This window comes from Cetorhinus maximus, chromosome 12, assembly GCF_964194155.1.
Source record: "Cetorhinus maximus chromosome 12, sCetMax3.hap1.1, whole genome shotgun sequence".
Taxonomy (NCBI): domain Eukaryota; kingdom Metazoa; phylum Chordata; class Chondrichthyes; order Lamniformes; family Cetorhinidae; genus Cetorhinus; species Cetorhinus maximus.
The window spans coordinates 90,142,186-90,168,684 of NC_135890.1; the positions used below are offsets into that span (position 1 = coordinate 90,142,186).

The window sequence follows — 26,499 nt, forward strand, 5'->3', positions numbered from 1 at the left end:
CCCAGGTCTCTCTGCTGCGCTATAGTGATGGACAAACCTAAGAGTCCCAGTTATTAGTCAGTCTTCCATAAAAATTACTGCTCAGGCAGAAAACTGCAGATTCACTCCCATACACAATGACCAGTTATGTTTCTCTTCTCATATATTCTCAACCAGTTCTAAAATTTGCCTTCGAAAGCTTTAACCCATAATCATAGTTTCCCTCTTTTTGCTGCGATAGCCCAAATGCTGGTAAGTAAAATTGAGAAACACAGTTCATTACTGAAGTTACACTTTGCTCCAAATGAGAGTAGTTTGAAATGAAATGGGAATTTAGACTACAAAACAGTTAAGCTTACACAGCGGAACATTGGTGTGTGCGGGGGGATTCTTAGCATTGTTGCAGCTGATTTGGTGCTGATCATAATCTCAACTGGGACTTCAAGATTGTTGGGAAAATATATAATGACCATTTTGAAAATACTAATACCTGCAGAAGAAGTATATCTGATGTCAGTCCCCAAAGGTGAATAGAGTTTACAGGTTTCATTACTACTAGTCCCTTCGTAAACTTTCCTTTTTCTTTGCGGAAGGTTTGGTTACAGCTCCCAGACTGGATTATTAATGAAGTTGGGTTTGGTATTTGGCTTATATTTGCAAATTTGTTGTAGTTTGGTTTTACAGAATGGCCCCATTTGTTTTGCATGTACCGATAAAGTATCTTTGTAGAATCATACAGCATAGGAGGCAGCCATTCAACCCATCATGCTTCTGTTAGCTCTCTGAAAGATCCATCAATTAGTCCAACTCCCTTGCTCTTTCACCATAGCCCTGCACATCTTTCCTTATAAGTAGAGATCCAATTTCCTATTTATAAATGTAAACTGTGATCCATAAAATTAAAGTACAACAGTAGTATCGCAATCAGGCTTCAACATCTAAACATAGGCATGTAGCAGATAAACGATCAATAATCTTTTAACTCCACAGGAATGTTAAGACTTATACTTCAGTAGAATTGACAAAATGCTCCTTCCTTTCTCACTACCACAAAATTAACTCAAAGAAAATCCAAAAAGGAAAAGTTCTAACACAATAATATGATAAAGGCAAAATACTGCGGATGCTGGAAATCTGAAACGAAAACAAAAAATGCTGGAAAAACTCAGCAGGTCTAACAGCATCTGTGGAGAGAGAAACAGAGATAACGTTTTGAGTCCGTATGACTTTTCTTTGGATCTAAAGGGAGGTAGAGATGTGGTGAAATATATACTGATAAAGTGGGGGTGGAACCAGTGAAGCTGGATAGAAGGCCAGCAATAGGTGGAGGCAAAGGAGAGATGGCCAAAGATGCCATGAACAAAAGGTCAAAGAGCTGTTATTGGTGGTGGTACTGGCTAAATGAGGTGCTAATGGTTGACATTAAGAAAGCAAAATGGCCAGACCAGGGTAAGCACTCTGGAAAGTGACAGATGGTCCTAGTGGGGGCGGGGTTGTGGGAGGGGGTGGTGATGGGAAGAAAGATCGAAAATAGGCTAAAAGCTGGGGATAAAACAATGAATGAAAATGAAAATAATTTTTAAAATAATAATAAAATTAAGTGGAAAAAAATTAATTAAAAAAATGAATAAGGAAAAAAGGGGGATGGAAAAGGAGGGGTGGGGATGGAGGCGAGAGTTCATGGTCTGAAGTTGTTGAACTCAATGTTAAGTCAGGCTGTAAAGTGCTTAATCAGATGAGGTGCCGTTCCTCCAGTTTGCGTTGAGCTTCACTGGAACACTGCAGCAAGGCAAGGATGGATATGTAGGCATGAGAGCAGGATAGGGTGTTGAAATGGCAAGCGACAGGAAGGTCTGGGTCATGCTTGCGGACAGGCGGTCTCCTCTACATTGAGGAGACCAAACACAGACTGGGTGACCGCTTTGCTGAATACATTTGGTCTGTCTTCAAGCATGACCCAGGCCTTCCTGTTACTTGCCATTTCAACACCCCATCCTGCTCTCATGCCCACATGTCAGTCCTTGGCCTGCTGCAATGTTCCAGTGAAGTTCAAAGCAAACTGTAGGAACAGCACCTCATCTTCCGATCAGGCACTTTACAGCTTTCCAGACTTAACATTGAGTTCAACAACTTCAGGCCATGAATTCTCTCCTCCATCCCCACCCCCCCACACTTTTCATCCCCCTATTCTCCATATTCATTTTTATTTTTTTAAATTTTTATTAATTTTTTTCCCACTTATTTTCATCATTATTTAAAAAATTATTTCCATTTTCATTTATTGTTCTATCCCCAGCTTTTAGCCTATTTTCGATCTTTCTTCCCACCATCGTCCCCTCCCCCCACCCCACCCCCACTAGGGCCATCTGTCACTTTCCAGAGTGCTTACCCTGGTCCGGCCATTATCACATTTTGCTTTCTTAATGTCACCATTAGCACCTCATTTAGCCAGTACCCACCACCATTACAACTCTTTGACCTTTTGTTTATGACATCCTTTGCCATCTCTCCTTTGCCTCCACCTATTGCCAGCCTTCTATCCAGCTTCACCGGTTCCACCCCTCCTTAATCAGTATATACTTCACCACATCTCTAGCTCCCTTTAGATTTGAAGAGTCATATGGGCTCGAAAAGTTATCTGTGTCTCTCTCTCCACAGATGCTGTCAGACCTGCTGAGTGTTTCCAGCATTTTTTGTTTTTGTTTCAAAGTTCTAACACAGGCTTGTTTTTCTTTCACTTGGTGAAAAGATGTCCAGCTAGGCATTCAGCTACTTATAAGCAGCTATTGTTTCTTTCACAATGCTTTCCTTCATGTTATTGCTGACTTTCACCACCACTCCTCTCCTAATTTCTGATGAACTATACTTCAACAATGGGGTGCATCACATCAGTCTCACCTGATATCTGCACACGCGCAACTTCTAGAAGATGTCATGCAAAGTAATCAGAAGCAGCTGCCAATGCCGATTTTTCCCTTCCTAGTCCAGGGAGCTGAGCCCAATAGCAGTGCCAAACCACTGTCCTGTCTGAGATCAGCTAACTCAGCATAGTCCTGGGATTGATCCAGGAACTTTCCCGAATATAGTTTAGAATACTTATATAGAATCTTACTCTTACTGAGTTACAGTTAAATCCCCGTTTTAAAAAAAAATGTAAGTGGAGGCTATATTTTTTAAAAATTTATATTTCATTCACACCGTCTAGGACTGATGAGGGTCCTGGAAATCTGCTCCCAGACCTCATGGAGTCACTTGGCAGACAGTCACCAGACACAGGGAAGCACCACTTCATTCAATGTCTCTGCCCAACTGTATGTTGACGGCAGAAATTCAACAGATAGACAATCATATCTTACATATGAAGTGGGATTGTGTCTTTCCCAAAGAGCTGCATTTCTACTGGATGCCTTTGTTTTAATCCAGATAGCCTAACAGTGAAAGATAGAACCAGAGCCTAATGTTTACACACTTAAGCTTTAATTTACCGAGACACATTACAAGCAAGCACCTCCAAACCCAACACTTTCAGTTTCAGTCTGGTTCTATATATAGGAGTACAAGTGAATCCCTTTAATGTCCCCGCAACTGAATATGATTAAGCAACTAACAGTGTGTTCTTCATGTTAAGTAGCTACTGGCATATTTCCAGAGTTATATTAATTTAGTCTTGACTGCAGAGAATAATTTGTACTGAATGGTTGAGAGCAGACTGACATTCATTATATGTCCTGTAATTTGCCATATCTTGACCAGGAACATCACAACAAGAAAATGGATGTTCAGTTCAATTTCCATTTCTGCTTGCATTTGCCAGATGTGACTTGCTTTCCAAACTGCTATTAGCAGAAAATGCAAGGCTACGGTTTAGTTTTTTTTCTCTCAATTATGCTACATGACCACCCTGCTGAATAACATTATAAAGCATTCCACAAGGCCATGAGAAACCATAAGTTTAACTACTAACAAACTCCCAATTTCACTAATTACCTTTTCTGGATTGATTCCCAAGTGAAAGTAAAGTCTGGCTTGAAGCATCAGGTATTGAACATCATCAGGAGCCAAGGTGAGATACAAATCAAGAGCATTTCGTAGCAATTGGTAAGACTGGTCACTGCCCTCTCTGCAAACAATAAAATTATTTCAGGCAAATGTGTAAGGAACCATTTCCCTATACAGGGTTTCTTAGGTTTTACAATTAAGTGTTCCATTTTATAATGCAGTTATTGACCCTAGATAGTACCAGCTTAGAACTTGCACTTGTATAGGGCCTTTCAGATACTCAGGGCAGGATTTTCCAGCCCCACCTGCCTCCGGGATCATCTGGTTTTGCCAAAAGTGAACAGACTTTTGGCTGGGCCACCAAATTTCCCGCAGAGGGTCCCGCCACAACGGGGCCAGAAAATCCTGGCCTCAGTGCCCCAAAGCACATCATAGTCAATTATATACATCCAAAAATGTAGTCATTGTTCTTAATGCTGGCAAGCATGGCAGCTAAATTACATGCAAGATCCCAACAAATGAATGCACAGTCAATCTGTTTTTGGCAGTGCTGGGTCAGGGAGGACTCAGGGGAGGCGATGATTTAGTGGTACTATCATTGGACTAGTAAACCAGAGACCCAGAGGGTAATGCTCTTGGGACCCAGGTTCGAATCCCACCTCAACAGCTAGTGAAATTTAATTTAATAAAAAATATCTGCAATTAAAAGTCTAATGATGAAACCATATCGATTGTCATTAAAACCCATCTGGTTCACTGACCTCCTTTAGGGAAGGAAATCTGCTGTCCTTACCTGGACAGGCCTACATGAGACTCTAGACCCACAGCAATATGGTTGACTCTTAAATGCCCTCTAAAATAGCCTAACAAGCCACTCTGTTGTAACAAACTGCTAAAAACAAGTCAATAAGGAATGAAACTGGACGGACCACCCAGCATTGACCTAGGCACCAGAAGTGACAACGGCAAACTCAGCCCCATCAACCCTGCAAAATCGTCCTTACAAACATCTGGAGGCTTATGCCAAAATTGGGAGAGCTGTCTCACAGGCTGGTCAAGCAACAGCCTGACATAGTCATACTCACAGAATCATGCCTTACAGGTAATGCCCCAGACACCACCATCACCATCCCTGGGTATGTCCTGTCCCACCGGCAGGACAGACCTGACAGAGGTGGCGGCACTGTGGCATACAGTCGGGAGGGAGTTTCCCTGGGGGTCCTCAACATCGACACCACACCCCATGAAGTCTCATGGCATCAGGTCAAACATGGGCAAGGAAACTTCCTGCTGATTACCACATACCGTCCCCCTCAGCTGATGGGTCAGTACTCCTCCATGTTGAACACCACTTGGAGGAAGCACTGAGGGTGGCTAGGACACAGAACGTACTCAGGGCGGGACTTCAATGTTTATCACCAAGAGAGGCTTGGTAGCACCACTACTGAGTGGGCCGAGTCCTAAAGAATATAGCTGCTAAACTGGTGTGCGGCAGGTGATGAAGGAACCAACAAGAGGAAAAAACATATTTGACCTCAGGTGCAGATGCATCTAAGTAGGATAGATTACAAACAGACCTAGCAACTCAAGACTGGGCAACTGTGGGCTATCTGCAGCAGTAGGAGAATTGTACTCAACCATGGTCTGTAACTTCATCACCCAGCATATCTCCCACCTTACCATTACTACCAAGCCGGGGGTCAATCCGAGTTCAATGATGAGTTCAGGATGGCATGCGAGGAGCAGCACCAGAATTACCTAAAGATGAGGTGTCAACCTGGTGAAGCTATAACACAGGACTACTTGCACGCCTGTGCATCAGCAAAAGCAACAAGCGATAGAGAGAGCTAAGCAATTCCACAACCAATGGATCATATCTAAGCTCTGCAGTCCTGCCACATCCAGTTGTGAATGGTAGTGGACAATTAAACAACTCACTGGAGGAGGCGGCTCCACAAATATTCCCATCCTCAATGATGGAGGAGCCCAGCACATCAGTGCAAAAGATAAGGTTGAAGCATTCGCAACAATCTTCAGCCATTGGTGCCAAGTGGATGATCCATCACAGATGCCAGTCTTCAGCCAATTCGATTCACTCCACATGATATCAAGAAACGGCTGAAGGCACTGGATACTGCAAAGGCAATGGGCCCTGACAAGGTTCCGGCAATTGTACTGAAGACTTGTGTTCCAGAATTTGCCGTGCCCCTAGCCAAGCTGCTCCAGTACAGCTACAATACTGGCATCTACCCAGCAATATGGAGAATTGCCCAGGTATGTCCTGTAAACAAAAACCAGGACAAATCCAACTGAGCCAATTACTGGCCCATTAGTCAAGTCTCGATCATCAGTAAAGTGATGGAAGGTGTCATCAGCAATGCTATCGAGTGGCACTTGCTTAGCAATCGCCTGCTCAATGACAATCAGTTTAGGTTCTGCCAGGGTCACTCAGCTCCTGACCTCATTACAGCCTTGGTTCAAACATGGACAAAGGTGAGGTGGGAGTCACTGCCCTTGATATCAAGGCAGTATTTGACCGAGTGTGGCATCAGGGAGTCCTAGCATAACTGGAGTCAATGGGTATTGTGGGAAAACTCTCTGCTGGTTGGAGTCATACCTAGCACAAAGGAAGATGGTTGTGGTTGTTGGAAGTCAATCATCTCAGTTCCAGGAAATCACTGCAGGAGTTCCTCAGGGTAGTGTCCTAGACCCAACCATCTTCAACTGCTTCATCAAGGATATTCCTTCCATTATAAGGACAGAAATGGGGATGTTCACTGAAGATTGCACAATGTTCAGCATCATTCGCAACTCCTCAGATACTGAAGCAGTCCATATCCAAAAGGAACGAGACCTGGACAATATCCAGGCTTGGGCTGACAAGTGGCAAGTAACATTCGCGCCACACAGGGCCAAGCAATGACCATCCCAGCAAGAGAGAATCTAACCATTGCCCCTTTACATTCAATGGCATTACCATCATCGAATCCCCTACTATCAACATCCTGGGGGCTATCATTGACCAGAAACTGAACGGAACTAGCCATATAAATACTGTGGCTACAAGAGCAGATTTGAGGCTAGGAATCATAAGACCATAAGACATAGGAGCAGAAATTAGGCCATTCGGCCCATTGAGTCTGCTCCGCCATTCAATCATGGCTGATAAGTTTCTCAACTCCATTCTCCCGCCTTCTCCCCGTAACCTTTGATCCCCTTACCAATCAAGAACCTATCTATCAAGAATCCTCCTGACTCCCCAAAGCCTGTCCACTACCTGCAAGACACAGGTCACGAGTGTGTTGGAATATACTCCACTTGCTTGGATAAGTGCAGCTCCAACAACACTTAAGATGCTTGACAGGGCAAAGCAGGCCACTTGATTGGCACCCCATCTGCAAACATTCACTCCCTCCACCACTGAAGCACAGTAGCAGCAGTGTGTACCATCCAAAAGAGGCTCTGCAGGAATTCACCAAGGCTCCTTAGACAGCACCTTCCAAACCCATGGCCGCTACCATCTAGAAGGACAAGGGTAGCAGACAAATGGGAACACCACCACCAGCAAGTTCCCCTCCAAGCCACATGCCATCATGACTTGGAACCATATCGTTGTTCCTTCACTGTCACTGGGTCAAAATCCTGGAACTCCCTCCCTAACTGCACTGTGGGTGTACCTACACCACATGGACTGCAGCAATTCAGAAGGCAGCTCACCACCACCTTCTCAAGGACAACTAGGGATGGGTAACAAATGTTGGCCTAGCCAGCAACACCCACATCTCATGAATACATTTTTTAAAAACTTGGTCTTCTTTCATGTTCACCTGCTCAGGAAAATGAGGCCTCAGTTTAATGCCTCATTTATTAAACTTAATGGAATGGATGTCCGTAAAATATCTACAAGTGGTCTTCAATCCCTAACAGTGTGTAGCTTTCCAATCTGCTCACTGGCAAGGCAACCGCGACCACAACCCCTACAATCATACAAATTAGCAGCAGGAGTAAGCCGCTCAGCCCCTTGAGCCTGCTTCGCTATTCAATAAGATCATGGCTGATCTGATTGTAACCTTCCACCTTCCCTCCCGATAACCTTCAACCCCTTGATAAACAAGAATCTATCCACCTCTGCCTTAAAAATTTTCAAAGACTCTACTTCTACCAGATTTTGAGGAAAAGAGTTCCAAAGACTCACGGCCCTCAGAAAAAAATTCTCCTCATCTTTGATTTAAATGGGTTACCCCTTATTTTTAAGCACTGACCATTAGTTCAAGATTCTCCCACAAGAGGAAACATCCTCTCCACATCCACCCAGTCAATACTCTTCAGGGTCTTAAAGATTTCAATCAAGACACCTCTGACTCTTATAAACTGCAGTGGATACAAGTCTAGCCTGCCCAACCTTTCCTCCTAAGACAGCCTGCCCATTCCTGGTATTAGACTAGTAAACCTTCTCTAAGCTGCTTCTAACCCAGGCCTCCCCATTGTTTCCAAGATCAAAGTGGGAACATGCTTCAAGCAAAATATCCCCCGATTTCCCCAAGAGCCAACCTAGGCTCATTATCACCCATGCTGGTATCAAAATCCTCATGGTTCAGTCAAAACTAATCAAGGCCGACTGGGACTGCTACTGGGTATCCATCAAAAAGGTGTTGATCTAAATACCTGCACCAACAAAATATTATCTCTGGTTCACTGGTTTTCTGGCCACCACCACCACCACCAAGAAAGCCATCCCTGGGGACTTCTGGGAAGAATACATCACCGTTGGACAAAAGCGACCTGCCCTGACAGTACAACCACTCAGGAAGCCTATAAATCATGAAGGCCCTTCTGAAGACATTGGGCTCAACCAAATGCCAGCAGTGGTTGAGCATATTAAAGTTCTGGACTTTTTAATCATCGTGCCTAGGTCCTACTATAATGCCTTGGAACTGCTAATCCAACAGAATACCAGCCCAATTCATAGCCTCCAAACTGGTGGAGAGCACAAAAGGGCCACTTGACAAAAACAAGTGACAGATCCATCAACTACACTGGACAATGATCTCAATCCCTCCACAAGACCCCGCTCACAATCAGTACAGGTGAAGTGAAGGAGAGTTCAGCTGCAATGAAGAAAAGAGGTGACATCCCTTAGAATTTCTACTTCAACTAGGCGAAACTATACATCAAAACCATAGAATTTAGATGCATAAGCGGAAGAAAATGTCACTGCCATACTCAACCCAGGCAAGCCGACTGATGGCCTGTGAAGTTATAGGCTGATATCGTTCCCGTTCACAGCCTGTAAAATCAAGAACGTATCCTTGTCCAAAAAAAAAATCACCCTGCTCACCCAGTTAGTGACTAAAAGAACAAGTGGGATTCCAGTCTAATCACTGTTGCTGGGACCAAGTTTTGGGCTTTGTAATGTACAGCAAGGCCAGGTTTCAGAAGATATCCAAGCACAGCCTTTGTAGACCTGTCTTCAGCATACAACACGGTGTCGATTAAAGGACTAATGCTTAAGCTTGCAAGAATCATCCCATCTCAAAACTCTGTGCATGCTGTAGATGATGCTGAGCAATAAGCTACATGTCCAGTTGGGCAACAAAGTCTGCTTAGCTTAGTTCTTCAACCATGAACTGTCACAATGTTCAGTACTCTCAACAACACTCTTCAAAGTCTACACAAGTGGCAAGTGGCCAACCAAGTTATGAAAATTTGCACATGAATATGACTTTGCCCTGGCAACACAAGCAATCACCTTCAACTGCACTAGCTCCTTGTTCAAGGTGAACTCCAACACCATGGAAAGTATTTCTGAAAATGGAAGCTCAACTTAAACCCTCAAGAAGTCACTGCATTCCATCTTAATAACAGGAACTGTAAGTGCACCCTGAAAGTGATCTTCCGCAGCAATACTGTGCAACATGACCACACTTCGGCCTATCTCAAAGTGAAGCTGAACCACACGCTGACCATCCACTAGCACCTGAAGGAAGTAGCCGCCAAGACAAAGGCAAGAGTCAACCTGGTCCTGAAACTGGCAAACACAAACTGGGGAGCATCAGCACCAATGTTTCAGACATAAGCAATGGCTATTGTCCACCCTATAACTGAGTACTGTACACCAATATGAATTAGAAGTAGTCATACTCAACTTGATGTCCAGCTGAACACTGCAATACAGTGTATTGCAAAAGCTCAAGCAAACACCAACACCCCAGCTGTCCATGCTGCCACAACCCCTTTGGGAAGTCCTCCAACACTGCTCGAGAACATGCAAGCCCTTTTGAACCCATGTGCTTAACCTTCAACAATGCGACTTCAACACTGACAAAGCTTGGAAAGTCAAATGGAGTTCACAAGAAGTCGCAAGCACCTTGTGAAAGATCAGATGCAGAAGATCCTTGGCTTCGGTCTTCTGTGAAAACCATAAGCTACCCTGAAACACAATCGCACAAACCATGGCAGATGCCAAAACTTGATGCACAAATGGGAACTTTAAAGCTCTTTAGTGTTTGGCCACCCAGAACAGACCATGGATCATAAGGCAACTCAATGCCCAAGTCACAAATACAGTGGAAGCATCACAGCAATATGCTCTGCTACTTCTGATGCAATTATTTGGTTTAACCACTTGGGTGTAAAATTATAGTTGTAGCTTTGTGTCAGCCATGAGAGAAAGTTAGATAGACAGTGTTTCTGATAATGCAGTATTCACTGCACTAAAATGTCAGCCCAAGTCCTGCAGTAGGGTTTGCATCTTCAAACTCCTGACTCAGGCGAGAGTGCTACCAATAACGATCACAAAGGAAAGTTACTGGTAAAGAAATTGGGCATAATATTTCCAATGGTGGTAATAGGATGGTTAGTTGAATGAAGGAGGTTGAAAATTTCAGCTCCAATGGCATGGTTTAACAATTCCCCAAGCATTCAACAAGCGCAAGAGAATAGCACAGCCAAAACACACTACCTGATTTCCTTGCTGCTTGGTCTCCATCATAGGTAGCCATGAATGTTTCATTTTACTTACAGAGCAAATACGGTTTTTAATGATTGGCACCCAATTATACGAACTATCACTCCAAACCCAATACCAACTGCAGACTCAGAATACACCTCTTACCTCTTTCCCAGGTGGAACAGGTTTGTTACCATGCGGAACAACACATCCTTAGTGGTAACAGAACTGTAAAACTTAGCTGCAACTTTCTGGCCAATCAGTTTCTCACATTCTTTTGCAGTACACGATTTCCCATTATCAAAGGCATCAATATAGACATAGTCCAAAACATCAGTACTCCTGGGAAATGTGAGAGAATAAAAGATTCAATTACAAACGTCACAACACAGAAAGCAATGAAGTTTTATACAATGGCAAACAACTAACGATGGAAATAAATTAATCAAATATGCAAATTCCAAAAATAACTGATGATTTTTGGAGGAGACCCCGTATATTATTAAAAAAATATAAAATAAACATATGGAAAAAAAGATTTGTTTTTATATTATGCATTACAAAAGTTAACACTGCAATACCTCACAAGAGCCAAACAGAAACAAATCTGTAATGAAAATGTGCTCAGCATGCCTGACCAGTTTGCAAAAAACATCATTCACTCCACAAATTAAAAAGTACAAAATATTCAAATTCCCCGTGTTAATCAAACATATATTCAACTAAGGTATCGTGATCTTTATTGCATTAAGGGTAAAATTGTCTTTTAAGAATTTATAGGGAAGATTTACTTTGTATATTATGTTGTGAAGTCATAAATATGTTCACAAGTCAGACAAGTGATCTGCTGTGGCACAGATCTGTTTAGAAACCAGCAGCCTTTGATCACTTCATCAGAAGTCATCAGTGCAAATTATGGTAATTGGACAGTTTATTGTGTTGCACACTGTATGTGCAAAACTGATCACTCATCACATTCATAACAACAATAACATGAAATTAGTTAACATCTTTGACAGAGAAAAACATCCCCAGGGTCTTCACACAAGTGTAATCAGAGAAAAATTGATGCTGAGCCAAAGGGGGAGATATTAGGGGGCAGTAACCAGAAGCTTGGCTGAAAGATGGCTTTAAAGGTTTGTAAAGGAGAGGTAGAGATCTTTAGGAAATATGGCTTAAATGGTTGAAGGCCTTACCAGCAACTGATTGAAGGTGCATGAGAAGCGAGAGTGGGAGGAACACCGTTCTGGCTACATTAAAAGAAATGAAATTGATTCTTTCTTCAAAAAGATATATTTATGTTATTACCCTTCAGGTTTTTGGCACCATCTTAAGAGAAAATGACTGGGAAAGCTGACCGGCTCCAGTCGTACACCCAGATTCTTGCCTACTGTTGAATATATCACGCAAAGAGTGATAGGAATTCCTTTCTTTTGTGTAAGCACCTAAATACAAATAACACAAATAATGACTTTTATATATAAATATGTATCTTCATAACTAGGCAGAGCACAATCTTAAATGTTATATACCTGGTGTATATAGGAATTCATGGGATTGTAATAATCATCTTCATTTCCTTTAAATTTGAGCTGCTTGTATAATACACAGTTCATAGCATCCAGAGCCTGTTGCTGCTGTCCCAAATCATCAATAAACACTTCACTGTCTGAAATAGGAAACAAAGAAAAGTGTCATGCAACAATATGCAGAATATTTGCATTTTAGATCAATTTTTCATTTATGTTGTAATACAAAAAGAGAAGGAAGCACTATCCGTTTCACAGAAGAAAATCTTTTTTTCAAAATTTAGTTTAATTCTCCCCCTTAAAAAAAAAAAATCCATTTATTACCTTAATGACCCGCAAATAAATCTTGCTCCCCATTAAGTTTGTCTGTGACACATCAAGTGCACTGAAGAAGGGTCATACAGGCTCAAAACATTAACACTGTTTCTCTCTCCACTAGATGCTCCCAGAGTTGCTGAGTTTTTCCAGCATTTTTTGTGGTCTTTATAACACGAAGCATCAATAGCCAGTAGTCTGGTTTCCTAAGATCTCACGTCTCAGAAGCAGTTTTCACAATGTGTGAAGTTTGGCCCCATTTGGGATGCTCAAGTTCAAATGTCAGTCAAGGTTAGGATTCAAACTTGATTCCCCAGCTGCAAAGGTCTTTGCATTGCAGGCATTGCATTTCACTGTACTTTAGAAGACTGAGATTAGGCCCAAAGTGGCCAAAGAAATTAGATTCCTTATTACAATATGAATACAATGAACACAATGCTGATCCATTGGAGAAATAAGCTGCATAGCTAAAATTATTTACCTCTTTCTGCAGTGATACTTGGATGAGAAGAATGTTTTAAATGCAACACTTTTTTCACCTCTTCTGTAATATAATTTAGCTCTAATAAGACATTCTCCAGGGAGGTGTCTGCTAAAGGGTTGCAGTATTGGTCTATCAGCACAACACCTGGCAAGAAATTAAATCAAACTTTATGATTTACACTCCTTGTTATGTATTTTACATGACATATAACTTTATCATTGTAAGTACATAATCCTCACCAAATTTGGGGGTTGGGGGGGGGGGGGAAGAACTGTCATAGTGTAGTCCAGTGGCATATTAAATTCCACGTTGTAACACTATGGGAGGAAACATACTCACCTGTAATTCCCACATGGCAAGTTCCCCAAACTTATTTCAGAGAGAGGGTGATGCAGGATTAATCTTGAGCCCAAGGTCTGCAAGAGTGGCGCTAAATGAGACTCAAAAGCACGTTTCCCACCTGACCCTTCACCAGAGAATGATGCGTTAAAAATGATAACAGATATGTTCACATGAAAATTATCCATTCCTACTTGCACTAATTGGACATCTTAATAATATCTGTATGCTTATCTTTCTAGTAGTTAACTGAGTAAGAAAGTGAAGCTACACAAGCTTCAGCTGAGAATGCTGTTATTTAACAAGGAACATTGTTACATATGCCATCTCGCTAAATATATGTGTTTTTGCAAAAGAAAGGTATAATTAATTCACTTACCTTCAATTAATTTTTGGTGTTCTGATGGAGTTTTGAGAAACTCCTTCAACTTTTCCATGATGTCCTGCTGACGGAGAAAGCACAGAATTTTCCGGGAATAATATTTCCAGGTCAGGTACTTCCTGCAGTGAAACACATCTCCCTAATTATCTAATATTTGCCTCACTATTAATTTAATTACAATTTTTTTAATTGGAAAAATAAACCACTTGATAGACTGACTTGCAATTTATTTCCTCCTGATTTTCACAGATACACTGTTAACATTTACTCACCTTCCATCCATGTTTAGAATTGACAACAATTCATCCTCTATAAAATGGAATGGACCACCTAGAGCCTCAATGTCTTTAAAACCATCAACAGGAACCTGCCAATGAAAAGCTGTTACAACCAATGTCACATGAGCGCCATCTGCTGGCAATTATACATTTTTAAATTGTTTGACCATTCGTGATCACAAATGAAACGTCATTAGTCAATTGATTATTCAATAACTACATGGAGAGCGATAACATGCTACTGTAATGCAGAAGATTTAGTTATTGTCAACACAATCTGAAAGAAAACACAATGCACATTTAAGTTGCAAGAATTTCCTCCAGATAAACACTGATGCTAATTATATTTTACAGCCTACTTTCTAAGTAAATGATAACCCTTTTTAGTTTAAAACCAACCTATTTATACTTCAAGGTAGTCTCAACACTACGGGGAGTATAATATATTTGCATTAGTGTGCAAACTAATGTATCGAATTATTCTGATTCAATTTTGCACATGTTTAGTGAGTCTCTAACAATCTAATTTTGATCACACTGAACAGATACATCGTTATGCAGTGCACAATGTCTCACAAAAGCAACTAATAAAGGATAGGAATGTTTCAGGCTTGTGTCAATGTTTCCTAATTACATCAGAAAACTAACACCATGAAGCTTTCACTCAAAGAAATCAAAATTACAAGTGATGGCAAAACAAGGAGGTAACTGATGTCTGCCAAGATTACAATGAATATTTAGAATTTCTCAGAGACTCAGTACAATCTATGTAAAATAGCTATCCCAGGAATTTAGACATAGTCAACTTAGGTTTTGACAAAAGAACTGTATTGGGAAAGTGCTTTCCATGAACCAAAAGTGACACTTAAAAGCAAAAGACTGTGGATGCTGGAAAACTGAAATAAAAACAGAATTGATGAAAGATCATTGACCTGAAATGTTAATTCTGTTCCTGTCCACAGATGCTGCCTGATCTGCTGAGTGTTTCTAGCATTCTCTGTTTTTATTGTAGCCAAAAGCAACGGTTTAGCTGAATTGTCACTGGTCACCATCAACAAGGAATCCATCAGCAGATATTCCAGCTCAGGAGATATATGGACAATGGCAGCAATCAACCACATTTAGTCACTTCAATGGCATGCTGATAATGTACAGGAAATTATCGAACATAGTCATGACACTATATTCAACAACAACCTAATATATTTCCAAGAAAGTTGAAGGAAAATCCAACAAAGGTGTACAAGATGATCACAGGTTTAGATAAGGTGTTCAAAGATTTTTTTCCCCCCATTAGCTGATGATACAAGCAATGGGGACACAGATTTAAGGTCTTGGACAAGACATACAGGGGATGAAAGGAAGGACTTTTTTTATGCAGCAAGTATAAGGACCTAGAACTCGCAGCCTACATGGGTGGTAGAAGAGGAAATGCTGAATGATTTTTCAAAACGAAATTAGATAGGCACTTGGGGAAATAAACTTGCAGGGCTACAGAGAAAGGAACTGACTGGATTGCTCCACAGACAACAAGCATGGACTCAATGCTCCTTCTGTTCCATGACTACTAGATGACTCTGTGCGCAGGGTACAACTATTCACACATTAATAGAGCATGATAGTGTTACAAGGCTCAGGTATTAACGCACCATTGGCAAACACATATCAATTTCTTGGTATAATTCTAACCTCTTTTGTAAAGAATCGCTTTGAAAAGGTGTCCACAATTTTTTGCACTTGCCCACCAATAGAATGTCGGGTTCGGTATTCTTCCCACCAGTTATGACTTCCTGTAGTACTGTAGTCTTTTATCAGCGTGGGCCATCTACAAATATAGAAGCATACAGATATTATTACACAGAAAGGATTCAAAACTTATTTTTTGAAGACACATACTCTCCCCAAAAAGTCAAACATCGTCTGGTGTCCGTTCCTTGATGGCCCTCCCTTGGGCTCCAGATATGCAGAGTTTGAAAGCCAGGCAGGCAGCCGGCTCCCACACCACTGCAATTGAAAGTGGAGCTCTAGAAATTTCCCAAAAGAGACAACTGGCACTTCCTTGCAGCACGGACTGAGAAAGCACGATCAGCCTCATACTTCTCAATTCCACAGCATCAAAACTTACAATTCTTAATATATATCTAAAAAAGATCGGATAGACCCAATGGGTCAATAGGCATCAGGAATGCTCCAAGAACATAAGAAATAGGAGCATGAACATGCCATACAACCCCTGGAGTCCGTTCTGCCATTCAATACAGTCATGGCTGATCTTATGCCTCAGCTCTACTTTCCTGCCCTCTCCCCATATCCCTTGTTTCCCTGGAAGATGGAAAAAACCATCTACCCCATCTGTGAATGATGGAGCATTCACAACCTCTGAGATAGAGAATTCCAAAGATTTATAAGCCACCGAGTGAAGACATTTCTCCTCATTTCAGTCCTAAATAATAGACCCCTACCGAGGTTGTGATCCCATAATATAGGTTCCACAGCCAGGGGAAACAACCTCTCAGTGTCTATCCTGTCAAGCACGTACAGAATCTTATATGTTTCAATGAGATCACCCATTCTCCTTAACTTCAGAAAGTACAAGTCCAATTTATTCAGCCTCTTGTCAGAGGACAACCCTCTCATCCCAGGAAGCAATATAGTGAACCTTCACTCCGACTATCCCGCCTGACCCAACCAGACCTGACAACATCCCTAATGTGACTAGCCCCCAACCCAACAAACTCCACCACCGACCCCCCAACCTGACCTCACTCCCATCCCGCCACCCACTCACTCCCTCTACTGAACGATTTGAGGCCAAATGTTTGAAACACTATCCTTTCACCTTCGAGCTTTGTGTTTGAAGCCAAGCTTAGTCTCCTCCATCTAACAGCAGTGAAGGTCATAAATGAAATTAATTGGGACAATTTCACATTCCCACTGAGCACTAGTCCACAGCATAAAACTATCAACAATTAACGACTAGTAACAGTAACTTGGTAATCTCACTCAGAGAGGTTACAAGGTTGCTCAGTGTGAGAAATGGGAATGTACACAGCTCCAGGAAATGTGGTTTTCTAGAGCTGGCATTTAGGCAGTTGAATCAATACAGCAGGGGCTAACACTGATAGAGCAATTTATGTCACGTCTTGACAAATGGACATTGAGGGTAATGGAGACAAAAAGGTGTTCCACCTTCCAGCTGTGACATTACCTGCCTATTTTCATTCTGCCTTTCATATGAAACATCACAACTATAGATTTACCTCACCCAAGCTTCTCCTTTTAATCAAGATACTTTCAAAGGTATCGGCACACTGCTATAAGCACCCATGCCACAACTAAAGCACTATTAAATAAATCCTGGAGGTGATATAATGTTGACAAATCAACATATGGTGTGGCTCCCTGTTTGGGGTGTGGACAAACAAGGTTGGACAGAAATCTTAAGAGTGACAATGGATGGAGAGTTATTTCAAAAGTTCATACAACTGTTAGTGCATTTTTTGGTTTTTTTTAAATGGAGATTATTGTGTCTATAATTGGAAACATACTGTCTTCTGAAGTGGGTGGCAGAGGAGAGTAATAGAACAATGTACTTACTTCATTCAGCACATTTGGTAGTGGTTTTAGATCTATAGTGCCATTATAGAGGAAATGTTAAAAGGAAGGTTGCCCTCATGAATCACATCACAAGGTAACTTTGCTCATTAGATTTCCTGCTTCCCCCGCCCAATAAACTCAGTAGTGTCTTCCCACTACTGCAGAAAGTCTGCTCCTGCTTATGTAAGTGGGGTGTGTGTGTGTTTGTAGGAGGAAGAGGAGAAGAGTGCAAGAAGGAAAAAAAAGAGGCTAAATGGGCCCGGGGGCAGTAGGTTCACAGGGGTAATATTGGATGACAGGGGATAGGGGTGGCAGGACCAGAGCGAGAGCAGATTAAGGTTTGGAAGGTGGGAGATCGGGGAGAGAGAAAGAGGAATGAGGTCAGGGTGGGGGTTCAGAGAAGTGAACGAGACTGGGGAGGGAAAGGAAGGGGAATTGGGGGTTGAGGGGAGAAAGGAAGACTAGGGTCAAGGGAAGAGATGAAAACTGAAGAATGGGGGTCAAGAGATTGGGGCTCAGGTAAATGGAAGGCTGTGGAATGGGTTGGCAAGTGGCCCAACAATTCTACAGAGTGGGGAACAGCAGCAAGGACTGGGGGTAAATAGTGAAGAATTGTTTGCACTGGTGGGAAAATGGGAACACATTGGTGGTCCAGAGGAATGTCCCTGGAAAAACCAAAGGGAAAGGGAGAAGGAAAGGTTTTAAACTGAGAGTTATTATACCACAGAATGCTTCACCATACATGGCTATTCAAGCAGGGACTAGAACATGATTTAAAATGACCCACAGTGCTGTTAGGGAGTTCCAGGACTTTTACCCAGCAACAGTAAAGGAATGGCAATATATTTCCAAGACAGGGTGGCGAGTGGCTTGAAGGAGATCTTCCAGGTGGTGTTGTTCCCATCTATCTGCTGCCCTTGTCCTTCTAGATGGTGGTGGTCGTGGGTTTGGAAGGTGATGTTGAAGAAGCCTTGCTGAGTTCCTGCAATGCATCTTGTAGGTGGTACACACTGCTGCTGCTGTGCATCGGTGGTGGAGGGAGTGAATATTTGTGGATGGGGTGTCAATCAAGCGGGCTGATTTATCCTGGATGGCATTGAGCTTCTTGTTGTTGGAGTAGCACTCATCCAGGAAAGTGGAGAGTATTCCTTCACACTCCTGGCTTATGCCTTGTAGATGGTGGACAGGCTTTGGGGAGTCAGGGGGTGACTTACTCGCTGCAGAATTCCTGGCCTCTGGCCTGCTCTTGTAGCCACAGTATTTACGTGGCTAGTCCAGTTCAGTTTCTGGTCAATGGTAACCCCCAGGATGTTGATAGTGGGGGATTTAGCAATGGAATGCCATTGAATGTCAAGGAGCGATGGTTATATTCTCTCTTGTTGGAGATGGTCATCGCTTGGCACTTGTGTGGCATGAATGTTACTTGCCACTTGTCAGCCCAAACCTGATGTTTTCCAGGTCTTGTTCCTTTTGGGCATGGACTGCTTCAGTATCTGAGGAGACGCGAATGGTGCTGAACATTGCTGTGCAATCATCAGTGAACATCCCCCTGTCTGACTTTATGATGGAAGGAAGGTCATTGATGAAGCAACTGAAAATGGTTGGGCAGGGATACTACCCTGAGGAACCGCTGCAGTGATGTCCTGGAACTGAGATGATTGACCTCCAACAACCACAACCATCTTCCTTTGTGCTTGGTATGACTCCAACCAGCAGAGAGTTTTCCCCTTGATTTCCACTGACTCCAGTTTCGCTAGGGCTCCTTGACGCCACACTCGGTCAAATGCTGCCTTCATGTTAAGGGCAGTCACTCTCACCTCACCTCGAATTCAGCTCCTTTGCCCATGTTTGAATGAGGGCTGTAATGAAGTCAGGAGCTGAGTGATTCTGGCTGAACCCAAACTGAGCATCAGTGAGCAGGTTGTTGCTAAACTTGATAGAACTGTTGATGACCCCTTCTATCAATTTCCTGATGATCAAGAGCAGAATGATGGGGAGTAATTGGTCGGGTTGGATTTGTCCTGCTTGTATTGTAGCTGTACTGGAACATTTTTGCTAAGGGCACGCAAGTTCTGGAGCACAAACCTTCACACAAACATACCAATTAGGAGCAGGAGTAGGCCACTGGGTGCCTTTGAGCCTGCTCGCCATTCAAAAAGATCATGGCTGATCTGAATGTAACCTCAACCCCACATTCCTGCCTACCCCAGATAAGCTTTCACCCTCTTGTTAATCAAGAATCTATCTAGCTCTGCCTTAAAAATATTCAAAGGCTCTGCTTCCACTGCCTTTTGAGGAAAAGAGTTCCAAAGACTTGCTTGCACACAAGCAGGGGACCTCATCCTGAGTGAGACGCAGCCAGGGTGAGTGTGGGTATTGGCAATTTGGTGCACAGTGGGAATTCGGTGCGGTGCGGGGGTGAGGTGCTCTTTGCATTTTTTCTTTGCTATCCAACTTCTTAAATCTTCAGAGAGTGGTCTTGGCCTGCTGCAGCAGTAGAGGCTACAAGGGATATTAATGACTGGTAAGTAATGGGTAAGGTCAGGTAAGTATTTACTACTTTTATCGCTTATAGTTTAAGGTTCTTTAGTGGGTTATAGTTTGTATATTCTGTACTAACGAGGATCAGGAAAGAAGGGCTCTAGAGTAATTGATTTAAAAGGTTTAATTTAAAGGGATAAGTCATGGCAGGAAAGCTCAAAGCCGTGGTGTGCTCCTCGTGCTCCATGTGGGAAGCCGGGAACATTTCCAGTGCCCGGGACCAGCATGTGTGCAGGAAGTGTGTCCAGCTGCAGCTCATGGAAGCTTGGGCTTCAGAGCTGGAAAGGCGGCTGGGGACACTGTGGAGCATCCGCGAGTCTGAGAGCATCGTGGATAGCACGTTTAGAGAGGTGATCACAGCCCAGCTGAAGAGACTTGAGGAAGGAAGGGAATGGGTGACCACCAGGCAGTCCAAGAGAAACAGGCAGGTAGTTCAGGAGTCCCCCGGGGCTGCGCTCGCAAATCGGTATTCCATTTTGGAGGCTGATAAGGGCAGTCCGGGGAGTGCAGACAGAGCCAAGCTTCTGGCACCACAAGCAGCCTGTCTGTACAGGATGAGAGGAAGAGCAATAGTAATAGGGGAACAGATAGGCGCTACTGTGGCCGACAACGTGACTCCAGGATGGTGTGTTGCCTCCCTGGGCCCGGGATGTTACTGAACGGCTGCAGGGCATCCTGAAGGGGGAAGCTGATAAGGCAGAGGTCATGGTACATCTTGGTACCAATGATATAGGTAGGAAGAGGGATGAGGTCTTGCATCAAGGATTCAGGGAGTTAGGCAGTAGACTAAAATGCAAGACCTCTCGGGTTGTAATCTCTGGATTATTCCCAGTGCCACGTGATAGCGAGCTCAGAAAGAGGAGAATAGCACAGATGAATACGCGGCTTAAGAGTTGGTGCAGGAGGGAGGGTTTTAGATTCCTGGATCACTGGGACCGTTTCTGGGGAAGGTGGGACCTGTACAAGCGGGACGATCTGAACCAGAGCGGAACTAACAACTTTGCGGGCGGGTTTGCTAGTGCTGTTGGGAGAAGTTTTAACTAATTCAGCAGGGGGAGGGGACACAGAATGTTAGCAGAATAGGGACACATCATAATACAGTAAAACAATAAAGTCAGAGGGAGTACAGCTGCATTAAGTTTCAAAGGAGTACGGCAAGGCTGGATGGCCTCTACTTTAATGCTAGGAGTGTTGCAGGTAAAACGGATGAGTTAAGGGTGAGGATTGATATGTGAAATTGTGATATAGTAGCCATTACTGAGATGTGGTTGAGGGAGGGGCAGGATTAGCAGCTCAACATTCCGGGATATAGAATCTTCAGGCGAGACTGAGGAGGGGGTAAAAGAGGAGGAGGCGTTGCATTATTAGTTAAGGAGTCAGTTACTGCAGTAAGGAGAGATGATATCTTGGACGGGGCATCGAATGAAGTTTTGTGGGTAGAGCTTAGGAATAAAAAGGGGGCAGCCACATTGTTAGGTGTTTATTATAGACGCCCAGATAGTCAGCGGGAAATTGAGGAGCAAATATGTGCACAATTTGCGGAGGCGTGTAAAAACAATAACAATAGGGCAATTATATTAGATGATTTCAAGTTTCCCAACATTAAATCGGGATAGACAGTGTTAAGGGCTTGGATGGAGTGGGTTTCTTGAAATGTGTACAGGAGAACTTTTTAGGTCAATATGTAGAGGGTCCAACAAGGGACGGCGCAGTGCTGGACCTAATTCTGGGGAATGAAGCCGGACAGGTGGCTGAGGTGGTGTTAGGGGAGCATTTTAGTGATAGTGACCACGACATGGAACAATTTAAGCTTGTTATGGACAAAGAAATAGACAAGTTGCAAAAAAATGTTTTGGATTGGGGGAGAGCGGATTTTAGTAAAATAAGGCAGGATCTGGCCAAGGTAGACTGGGAACAGTTACTTGTGGAGAAATCTGCAGAAGAGCAGTGGGGGGGCGGGGAGGTTCCAAAAGGGAATGGGGGGGTACGGGCTCAACATGTTCCCTCTAGGGTGATAGGAAGGAGTAACAAGCCCAGAGATCCACGGATGACCAAAGATATTCAGGATACGATGAGAAGGAAAAGAGAGGCTTTTAACAGGTACAAGGGGAGCAAATCAGCGGAGGCATTAGTGGAGTACAGAAAGTTCAGGGTGGAGCTTAAGAAAGCAATTAGGAGAGAAAAGAGGGGATATGAGAAAGCTCTGGCTGGTAAAACTAGGAGAAAGCCCAAGATATTATAAGTATATCAATGGGAAGAGGATAACAGGGAAAGAGTAGGGCCCGTTAGGAACCAAGGGGGCAATCTATGGGTGGAGCCAGAGCACATCGGTAGAGTGTTGAACGAATACTTCACATCCGTCTTCACCCAAGAGAATGAGGATGAAGGTATCAAACTTGGGGAGAGAGACTGCGAGGTTCTTGAGCAAATTGATATAGGGAGTGGCAAGGTATTGGAGGTGTTGGCAGGCTTAAAAGTGGACAAATCTCCAGGTCCGGATGATTTGTGTCCCAGACTGCTGAGGGAGGCAAGGGAGGAGATCGCAGGGGCTCTGACCCAAATTTTTAATTCCTCTCTGTCTACGGGGGAGGTGCCAGAGGACTGGAGAACAGCTAATGTAGTTCTGCTATTTAAGAAGGGTTGTAGAGATAAGTAAGGGAACTACAGGCCAATGAGTCTAGGTTTGATCAGGGATAGTCAGCATGACTTTGTCAGAGGGAGGTCATGCCTAACAAATTTGATTGAATTTTTTGAGGAGGTGACCAGGTGTGTAGATGAGGGTAGTGCAGTTGATGTAGTTTATATGGATTTCAGTAAAGCCTTTGACAAGGTCCCACATGGGAGCCTTATAAAGAAGGCAAAGACACATGGGATACAGGGTAATTAAATAAGGTGGATTCAAAATTGGCTTAGTTGTAAGAGACAGAAGCTGATGACAGAAGGCTGCTTTAGTGACTGGAAGACAGTGTCCAGTGGCATACCACAGGGATCTGCGCTGGGTCCCCTATTATTCGACATTTATTTAAACGACATAGATAACTATGTGGGGGGGTAGGATTAGTAAGTATACGGATGACACAAAGATTGGCCGGGTGGTTAATACTGAAGCTGAGTGTCTTGGGCTGCAGGAAGATATAGATGGGATGGTCAAATGGGCAGATAAGTGGCAGATGGAATTTAACCATGAAAAGTGTGAGGTGATACACTTTGGAGGGAGTAATTTGACAAGGAAGTATTCAATGAATGGCATGACACTAGGAAGTTCTCAGGAACAAAGAGACCTTGGCGTGTGTGTCCATAGATCTCTGAAGGCGGAGAGGCATGTTAGTGGGGTGGTGAAAAAGGCATATGGGACACTTACCTTTATCAATCGAGGCATAGATTACAAAAGTAGGGAGGTCATGTTGGAGTTGTATAGAACCTTGGTGAGGCCACAGCTGGAGCCCTGTGTGCAGTTCTGGTCGCCACATTATAGGAAGGATTTGATTGCACTGGAGGGGGTGCAGAGGAGATTCACCAGGATGTTGCCTGGGATGAAACATTTAAGTTATGAAGAGAGGTTGGATAGACTTGGGTTGTTTTCGTTGGAGCAGAGAAGACTGAGGGGCGACCTGATCGAGGTACAAGATTATGAGGGGTATGAACCAGGTGGATAGGGAGCAGCTGTTTCCCCTTAGTTGAAGGGTCAATCATGAGGGGACACAAGATCAAGTTGTGGGACAGGAGGTTTAGGAGGGATGTGAGGAAAAACTTTTTTACCCAGAGGGTGGTGACGGTCTGGAATGCACTGCCTGGGAGGGTGGTGGAGGCAGGTTGCCTCACATCCTTTAAAAAGTACCTGGATGAGTACTTGGCACGTCATAACATTCAAGGCTATGGGCCAAGTACTGATAAATGGGATTTGGTAGGTAGGTCAGGTGTTTCTCTCTTCTGCACTGTGTGATTCTGTGATCATTGAGGATGGGGATATTCGTGGAGCCTCCTCCTGCAGTGAATTGTTTAATTGTCCACCACCATTCGCGATTGGATGTGGTAAGACTGCAGAGCTTAGATCCAATCCATTGCTTGTGGAATTGCTTAGCACTGTTATCGCATGCTGCTTATGCTGTTTGGCACGCAAGCAGTCCTGAGTTGCAGCTTCACCAGGCTGTCACCTCATTTTTAGGTTTGCGTGGTGCTGCTCCTGGCATGCCTTCCTGCACTTTTCATTGAACCAGGGTTGATCCCTAGGCTTGGTGGTAATGGTAGAGTGAGGATATGGGCCATGAGATTACAGATTGTGGTTGAATACAATTCTGTTGCTGCTGATGGCCCACAGCACCTCATACTTGCCCAGTCTTGAGCTGCTAGATCTGTTCGCAATCTATCCCATTTAGCACGGTGCTCGTGCCTCACAACATGATTGAGCATATCCTCAATGTGAAGACGGGACTTTGTCTCCACAAGATTGCGCGGTGATCACTCCTACCAATACTGTCATGGACAGATGCATACGTTGGTTTGGAGCCAAGTTTAGGCTCTGAGTGTATATTGTGAGCAGTATCCCAAACATGAAGCCCATTAACCTTTGTCCAATCTCTCAGTTTAGTTCACGTCAGTCTGTGCCAGCCAGTTTTATCAGCATTACTGGTAGTTCTAGGTGCGATATCAGTGAGTCATTAATAGTTACAAGTGGAATCAAAGTTCCCTCTACTTATGGTTTGCTCCCATGAATCCCTCTCCCACCTTCCGATGGCTCTTGAACGTTTTGCACCACAACTGATGCCGTGAAACCACAAACAATGATTGTCAACATCAGGGATCCCAACCTTTGGAAGCCAATACCACATGGCCAAACATTGCATGGGCAGATATCACACCATCAAACCTCAAGGAACTCCTGCAGGCAGAATTGGCAACTCTATTTGGAGTGAGTTCTGATAGTTGATATGGACTGCAAACTCACTGTAAACACTCAAAAAAAACATGCATTTATATAGCATCTTTCACGACACTGGACTATCAATGAAGTGTAGTCACTGCTGCAATATGGGAAACACAGTAGCCAATTTGCGCACAGCAAGCTCCCACAAATAGCAGCATGATAATAACCAGATAAGTTTTTTTTGTGATGTCGATTGACATCCCAAAACACCAGGGATAACTCCCCTGTTCTTCTTCAAACTAGCACCATGGATCTTTTACATCCTTCCGAGCAGGCTTGGGTTTAAAGTGCCATCCAAAAGACACAGCACCTCTGACAGTGCCGCACTGCACTGGAATCTTAACAGAGATTTTTATGCTCAAGCCCTGGAGTGGGACTTGAACCGTGTGATTCACAAGCAAGTGTGCTACCAACTGAGCCACAGTTGACACTCAACAAGAAGTTGCTTGTTTTGGCAGGCATCTTAAACTGGTCATTTTTTTTCTCAAAAATAAAATGGGATAAGTGACTCCCTGGCACTTGTGTTAAAGGTTGTTTGCCCTGCCCACACACAAGCCTCTGCCTACCTCTGCCTGAACTGGTGTTTCCACACGGCGCTCCGGACCAGGCAAACTTCATGCAGCTTCTTACAGGTCAGACCGACGCTCACCACATCCGCATGGTTCAACAAGGGGCAGTAGAATATCTGCTCCAGTAACTCCTCGGGCAGCCCGATTAAACCTCTCCTCTCACCCTCTCCGCACCCCAAGACTTCCAGCTCCGCCATCTTACTTGTTTACATCCGGCAGGTGTGGGACCGACTTCCGCTTCCGGCCCCGCCCACCGCGGGAAATTCAAACTCCTTCAGCTCTGGCCAGGGTCCCCTGCTTCCCACACAGTGTCACAAGAAGTGGGACAGCATTAGTGGGAGAGAAATAGGAACAGGACAGAATGTAAACCCGTTGAAATTAATACATTTTCCCCCCTACAGTTGACAGGGAAGTAGTTATTCTAACGGAAAATACCGTGTTTGTCTCTGCCAATGAACCAGACGCTTGACTGGTCTGCCCATGGGATAACCAGTTTGCAAACTCAAGTCAGACGTTTATTCTTTAGTTACAAATCCCCAAAGACTGCATTTTAAAAAGAGGATGAATTCAGGAATATTAGAACATAGAAGACCCATTTAGCCACCAGGGAAGTT

General features: G+C 43.5%; 1 protein-coding gene across 1 annotated transcript in view; it reads right to left on the reverse strand.

The window, feature by feature from the left end:
* fbxo21 (F-box protein 21) overlaps positions 1-26,102 on the reverse strand; it is a 38,486-nt gene extending 12,384 nt beyond the window's left edge. The window contains exons 1-9 of the mRNA XM_078554066.1: positions 25,883-26,102; positions 15,944-16,079; positions 14,249-14,343; positions 13,974-14,095; positions 13,253-13,399; positions 12,460-12,596; positions 12,236-12,372; positions 11,093-11,269; positions 3,967-4,099 (exon numbers count right to left, since the gene is read on the reverse strand). Coding sequence (XP_078410192.1) covers positions 3,967-4,099; positions 11,093-11,269; positions 12,236-12,372; positions 12,460-12,596; positions 13,253-13,399; positions 13,974-14,095; positions 14,249-14,343; positions 15,944-16,079; positions 25,883-26,082 — 1,284 coding nt within the window. The 5' untranslated portion in view covers positions 26,083-26,102. The remainder of the gene's footprint in view (positions 1-3,966; positions 4,100-11,092; positions 11,270-12,235; positions 12,373-12,459; positions 12,597-13,252; positions 13,400-13,973; positions 14,096-14,248; positions 14,344-15,943; positions 16,080-25,882) is intronic.
* Between the last annotated feature and the right edge of the window lie 397 nt (positions 26,103-26,499).